The sequence below is a fragment of the Tasmannia lanceolata genome, unplaced genomic scaffold (assembly GCF_043159265.1).
Source record: "Tasmannia lanceolata isolate RefF3 unplaced genomic scaffold, GAP_Taslan_0.1 ptg000015l, whole genome shotgun sequence".
Taxonomy (NCBI): Eukaryota; Viridiplantae; Streptophyta; class Magnoliopsida; order Canellales; family Winteraceae; genus Tasmannia; species Tasmannia lanceolata.
Window position 1 is genome coordinate 59,807,276 of NW_027518692.1, and position 7,068 is coordinate 59,814,343.

The window sequence follows — 7,068 nt, forward strand, 5'->3', positions numbered from 1 at the left end:
TTAAGACTGGTTATGGCAGTTTTTTAAGAAAAAAGGGATTTCTCAACAAAGGTAATAGCAAAAAAAACAAGGGCATTTAAGAGAAACAGCCTTTTAAGAAAACAACTTTTCATATGGTCAACCTCACCATGCACGGCCTGCAACATATAGAGCATATTCCTCTGTCCCTCTTTCACACCTCCAATGTTGTACTGACAACCCATGCTAAAATCCAAGTAATGCTTCTCTCTTCTTCAATCCTCTTTACTATTTTTAACCTTCTCACATGCAAAACTCTCTCTCTCTTTCTCTCTCTCTCTTTAAAGAGCCAGTTTTTTTTATGTGAAACGTTCATATGAGTGCAGCTCTTTTTTGCCTTCCTCTCCATCCAAGAAAGAGTGATGGATCCAAACCACTCATTGTGTTTCTCATCTTCTTCATCTCCTCTCACACACGTCCACAACTTCATGAATGTTCCACCTCCTATGTTCCCTCTTCACCGTCACGAGGTGAGCCCCTTTCAACCTTGGCTCACAAGCCGCACATCAGATCACCATTGATCCCTACATGCAATACAAATCTATGATGATCTGAGCCGTTTATCTAGTCACCCACCACCCCACGTTACAGCTCTCACTGGCCCACAACCTAGAAAAAGCTTGTTACCTTCATCAGGGACAACAAATCTTAACAGCCATGAAATTTTGGATAAAACCCAAAAGAAAAATCATGGATTGATCAATGGTCTAGGATTTAATTACTTTTCTTACTTTTTAGTATAATTTCTTTTTTCAGGTTGGAGGAATTGCTACGAATTCTGGTCGTAACATGATGGACTTACAAAGGCAGTACATGCAGATGTTCTGGCAACATCAAATGCTAGAAGTGAACCAAATCTCAGGTTTTTCTTCAGACATCTTTTGACTTTTCTTTCTTGTAAAAATTAGGAACATTTACATACAAACCACTAGAAATTTTTTGTTTTCTTTTTCTTTTTCTCTTCCAAATACGATGCCTAATTACCAATATGATAAACAGGAAACTTGATGACTAATTTATAATTAATTAAAAAAGATTTCATATGTTAGATTTTAACTCTTTTGACATACCAATTAAAGAGTCATGGCCCCCTAATGTATCAATAATTGTGTGTGAGTAGTCATCATCTTATCTAAATTAGCGGAGTTAGATTCAAGAGACATTAGCTAATTTGGATAGTTAAACAATAATGGTCGATTTAACAATAACCATAAAGTTTGCATCTTGGTGAGCTTTGTGTTAATAATTAGGCCCGGTTTGTTTTGGATTTTGAGAACCGATTGTGATTCAAAACTGATTATTGGACTCAAATTTATTTTTAATTTTGAGCCAAATAATCAGTTTTTGAGTCCATTAATCAGTTTTGGAATAACAACTAGCTCTCAAAATCCAAAACAAACAGGGTTTTAGTATGTATGTGAGAGGGATTTTTGGTAATTCTGAAAGTAGAGATGAGCTTAGTTAGAGTAGAGAAGGCTGGGTTTCAGTTTAATTGTCAAACAAATGTCATCGGCTAGATAAGAACAACAAAATAGAAGAGTCTAATGTTTTGAAAATTGGAATTGATTCGAAAATCGTACTAGGGTTTAATCGGATCGTAAATCATAAGATTAATGTGTGTGTAGAGGAAATGGTTTCTGAGGAGCTGCTAAGATAAGTTTATCTTATCAGAGCTCACAAACCATAGGGAGGGCCCACATTTTGGGAGTGATCCCAAGCATTCATTTGGAAGGTGGTGTGTACCAAAAATCAGCTCTATTGGATCATCCTAACCCTTCCATTTGTGGAGGGAAAAAATAGTAGATTTGTGGACAAACAGTATCTGTCCATTTTTCCCTCCACAAATGGACACCCTAAGATGATCTAATGGAGCTGATTTTTGGTACACACCCCATCTATGATGGGGCCTTCCAAATGAATGCTTAGGATCACCCTCAAAATGTGGGCCCCCTATAGTTTGTGAGCTCTGCTCAGATAAGTTTATTTGAGCAGCTGCTCACAAACCATTTCCTCATATATGTATATATGCACACACACACACACACACATACATACATATCAAAAAATATAAATAAATCAGAGAATAATAAAATGGCCAATTATTCATCTTTCAACTAATTTCATTAATTTAAATAGAAACTACAACAATAAATATTCAATATTAACAAGCTTGTCACATACTAATCATCTATTTCCCATTCAAATCCGTGCATATTAGATATAATAAATTAAAATCCACGAGATCATATCAATTCTCAAAATCTCAAAAATTAAATAACAAATATCAATTATAAGAAACTTGTAAGTCACCTTTTCGAATGATTTTTTAGCGAGCATCTGACTGTTGACATGTCCTCTACATACGCATGAGCGCCCTGTAGCTTTCTTCGCTTCCTTTGATCAAAGATATTTTTAGTCTAGGTCGACCAAAAAGTCCTTAATTATTATTAATAAGATAGGGCGGAGAAGTATAGAGGTGTGAAACTCCTATCTGATGGATTCGAAGACTCGAGCTATCCCACTCTTCTCCAAATCTCCATAACCACTTGCCTAAAAGTGCTTGATTCATGAGCTTTACATGCCGGAGACCCAGACTTCCATCCTCTTTTCTCTAATGGGGCCTCATGTCCCTCCTCCATCGCATAAGGAGTGTCTAAAGACAGAAGTTCTATTCGATCCAGCAATATTTTTCAGAACGTTTTCTCTTTTCTTTGGATGACAGTTCCTTGGTCTTTCTGAAAGTTCTGAAGTGAATCTCATTCCTCCCGGGCTGCCATGAGTGTAGCGAATAGAGTAAGGCCCAACTATATTAGCTAAAGAGCTTCATATTCCTAGTCCTCATTATAGTCACTCTTCGATGTACGTAATGCCTTCAAGCACATGCACTGTGCTTGAATGGATCAACTGGTTCGATTTGTTTGAACCTCTTCTTTCTTTCTCTGCTTACTTCTCACGAGAGGATTATTGAAAGCTTCTTCAAATGTAGAAGGGAAATTGATCTTTTGAAAGAAAATACTAGTATTTTCTTTATACAAAACTTAATTAAAACAAATTGCAAGAATCATATGAATCATACAATTTACGATCGAATCATAAGATTCAATTGTAAATCGCAAGATCCATATCAATTAAGTTTCAATCATGGGATGCAAATCGGAATCCATAAGTTAATTTGAATCACAAATCATAAGATTTTCAAAACAATTGGAGAGTCCATATGGTGAAAGTTTCTGTCAAACACTAGAAAACTGATACAAACTCTAACATAGATTTTGGATCAGTTAAACTAACATAGATTTTGGATCGGTTTTCTAATGGCCGGTGGATTACCTTTCGTTGGCCTATCTCTAACATCATATTGGCTGATAGAGAGACTCGATCAGTGTTAGTCGTGTCCAGTGTTGGAGATCCCTAGTGTTTCTTTTGAAAATTTAATTCCATAATAAATGTATTTAGTCACTTTACTAGAAGTTCGATTGAATGCCTCGAGTATCTGGGAACACATATTGCATGACACTATGCCATGTGACATGGGAAGGCCAATTGGATTTGTTGCTTGTTAGCAACAAAACCCTTATGTTGGGTTTTTTGTATCTTTCTTTCACTCGTATAGAGTGGGCCCATCCTAGTTTGAGTAGGAGTAGGAATTGCCTCTTATGCATCCTAGTTGAAGAGCTAGTGTTTTCTTGTTCCCAGTTATCATAATCTTGGTTTTTGTTTCTATATTTTCTTCCCATGTGTGTGTGTGTATCATAATATGTTCAAACTGTTTGTAAAAAGGACCATTTTCTCATATTCTTTGGAATAATGAAAAATTCTCCAATATAATGAAGAATGGTAGGAAGTTAATGACCTTTTTCTCTTACATAAAAAAGAAAGAAAAGATAGGAAAAGGTGACAATCATTTGAAGGTTTGAGACACTAAGTCATATTAGAGTTAGGCTAATTAAACACTGAATTTGAATGTATATTTCTCCAGAGTTTAAGCAACACCAACTTCCACTTGCAAGGATCAAGAGGATAATGAAAGCCGATGAAGATGTTAAGGTTTGATTGTTGATGCATATCATTGTTTAGAGAGAGAGAGAGAGAGAGAGAGAGAGAGAGAGAGAGACTTGATTGCATGCATGGGCTGGTCCTTTTATTGATTATGAATTGATTAATTTTATTTAATCCTTCTTTTTGTTGTATTATGCTTCTCTTTATTGTATTATGGTTCAAAAAATTTCGATCAGCAGATGATAAGCGCAGACGCACCTGTTCTATTCTCGAAAGCATGTGAGCTTTTTATTCTGGACCTCACACTAAAGTCGTGGTTTCATGCCGAAGAGAAGAGGAGGAGGACTTTACAAAGGAGTGATATTGCAACGGCCATAACTCGTGGAGAAGTTCTAGATTTCTTGCTTGACATCGTTCGGATGGATGAAAATCAGGTTTTCCAAGTACTATTTTAGTTAATTTCTATTGTTAATCTTTCCTACTCTAATACCACATATTAATTAAATAAAAATGAAATCTATCTAATATAAACACACAAACATATGATTCAATGTTTCAATAACGATTCGAAAAATAGTATGATATCCATTATTAAAAAATTTAACTAAGCCAATTAGAGTTAGTAAATTTGAATTAGGATTTTATATGAATTTTAGAAAATTCATACTTAAACTGAGGCATATTGCCATTCACTGACCAATGAAGTAATGGATTATCTCAGGATGAAGAGGAACTTGGAGAAAATTGGGTAGGCCCTGAATCTTTCCCTTGCAATGGAATGCATTTCTCTTCGATGCATCCAAATCCCTTCAACCAAACTCTTCATCAAGTGAGTGTTCAATTCATACTATGAAATTAGAAATAATTAGATTATTTAATCAAAGGGAATTTCAATCAACTAGGCATGATGGGAGAATTCTAATCATTTCTTTATTGGATACTATGGGCTACATTTCTGGCCCATTTTAAGTGGAAAAATGGATGTAAAATTTGATTTTCACCCATTTTACGTCGAAAGAAATGCAGCCAATGCGAAAAACAGTAAATCTAAATAAACCAACATTTCAATATTTTTATTAGAGTTGCAACATTGAATCAAGTGTTCCACCATCCGCCTAAAAGTAGTGAATAGTTAAGTTAGGCCCTTTTCGTTTAATATTTAGAGAATTGATTTTGAATCCAAAACTAACTATTGATTTTGGGTCCAGTAATCATTGTTGGGCTGAAAATCAATTCTCAAAATCCAAAATGAACAAGGCCTTAGCATATTTAGCATCCGTATGGGCAATGTACAAAGATGCTATGTATAGCTTATGTATAATCTACAAATACAGGATATATATGGTGTAAATTTCAAATAATCTTGTGGAAATACATTCATATCTTTTTCAGGACTATGTGACTGGGCAAACAGAATCTCCTCACCAGTTCATGGTTCAGCAATCTGTGCCCTCACCCCATCTCACCTATGAACCTCTACAGGTGACTTCAACTTCCTTTCCCAATGATAACTTAAAATTGTTTGAAATCGTCTTCTTCAAATCTTTATTTTGCAATGATTTTTGCAGTGATGAAGAAACCATAAAGGATGGGATTCAAACTTGACTTCCGGCCTAAAAGTGAAGAAATGGAAGCAGGAATCATTTTCGTATTTTCTATAATAATATGTTAGTCTAGTTACCCTAAAAATATCTTAAAAACTGAGCAATAAGAAGTATATGCTCACTTTAGGAAGTTGTTTGCTATAGACATTTAACTTGTATGGATGTGACCAATTCACTATCCTATGATAGTGTGTGAAGGGTGAGAGAGCGAGAGGAATTGTTAAGAAATCCGACTGGTAAAAACAGATCTGATCAGGCGCAGAGAGGTAAAAAGAAACAAACCACAAGATGCACATGCTGGGATTTTACGCGGTTCGGCACTGTCAAGAATACAATCTTGCACTGTGAGAAAAGAAATAACAAGATTACAACGGGATTAACCAGTAGCTCACAAACTGAAACCCTTTTACTTTGGCTTCTCAACTGAGACCATACGCAAAAATTAAGAGAAAAGACTTCCGCTAGATTCCGCTAATCTGTTCTATTGGGCTGTCCCATCTCGGGCTTTCCTTTCCATTCTAATATGATTCACCATTTAAAAAAAAAAAAAAAAAAAAAAGACTTCCGCTAGATTTCTCACCACAAGAGAATTAATTCTCGAGAAGAAAACTCTCTTTTTCTCTCACCACCCACCTCTGTTCTTAAAGCAGGAGTACAATAATACCTTAGGCCAGAGACCCAAGCCCCTCTCTCTGCTAGTCATGCACCGATGCAACAAACTTTCGTTTATTTTTCCAAATAAGACAAGAAACCTATAAGAGAGTCTCACTTTCATTAAGAGTCCTACTCATAATCAAACTAGGATGGGCCCACTCCACTTACGTGTAAACAAGACACCAAACTTCAACAGGAATCATGGTATTAATAGAAATGAGACATTTTTAGCAGGGATGAGAGTTTGGGAGAGGTGAATTCGATGAGCAGAGGCTTGGATTGGGCTAAGTATGGGTCAATTTTCAACGGCCTTCTATGTATGGATGATCTATGCCCAACAAATCTCCCACATTTGGAGAATTTAACACTTATTTTTTAACCAATCAAGTACTAGACCCCAATTTTTCCCCACCGTACGGTTCCATCTTCTTAATTCTTGAAGGGCGCTGATATTCCTCCCCGCCCCCTCCTTTAGGCAATTTCCGCCCCCCTTTGACGGCTGGCTAACGTTTTCCCACCATTTGACCGGTCTCTCTCTCTCTCTTTCTCTCTCTCTCTCCACACACACAACAGGAACAGTTGGTGGGCCCAACAGAAACCGTTGGTGGAATGGTGGGCCCATCTTTGAACAACGTAGGCCCCGCCCATACCACACCATAAGATAATCCAAACCGTCCATTTGATGGGCCATAAACGTAAATAGGTTGCGTCCCAAAATATTTTTCCATAGGAGGATCCTAGCCCTCCGATCTAAATAGAAACTACATCTTATGCAACCTCTATAGATTGTAGG

General features: G+C 36.4%; 1 protein-coding gene across 5 annotated transcripts; it reads left to right on the plus strand.

The window, feature by feature from the left end:
• Nucleotides 1-281: 281 nt before the first annotated feature.
• On the plus strand, nt 282-5,868 carry LOC143846437 (nuclear transcription factor Y subunit C-1-like). Of its 5 annotated transcripts, none has more exons than XM_077354875.1 (7): nt 283-488; nt 775-880; nt 3,998-4,065; nt 4,254-4,460; nt 4,739-4,846; nt 5,410-5,499; nt 5,586-5,868. In XM_077354875.1, exons 1-7 carry the CDS (start codon nt 381-383, stop codon nt 5,586-5,588), a joined length of 690 nt encoding a protein of 229 aa, XP_077210990.1. In that variant the 5' UTR covers nt 283-380; the 3' UTR covers nt 5,589-5,868. The 5 variants fall into 5 exon arrangements, with proteins under 5 accessions (XP_077210993.1, XP_077210994.1, XP_077210990.1 ...); XM_077354877.1 differs by having other exon boundaries at nt 284-488; nt 4,254-4,451; XM_077354876.1 differs by having other exon boundaries at nt 285-488; nt 4,257-4,460.
• The last annotated feature ends 1,200 nt before the right edge of the window (nt 5,869-7,068 follow it).

Bases quoted from the DNA above. Each gene is read 5' to 3' on its own strand.
- LOC143846437 (XM_077354875.1), top strand. From the start codon at position 381: ATGGATCCAAACCACTCATTGTGTTTCTCATCTTCTTCATCTCCTCTC. The intron at 4,461-4,738 runs GTACTATTTTAG...GGATTATCTCAG, and splicing joins ATGAAAATCAGGTTTTCCAA to GATGAAGAGGAACTTGGAGA. The intron at 4,847-5,409 runs GTGAGTGTTCAA...TATCTTTTTCAG, and splicing joins TCAACCAAACTCTTCATCAA to GACTATGTGACTGGGCAAAC.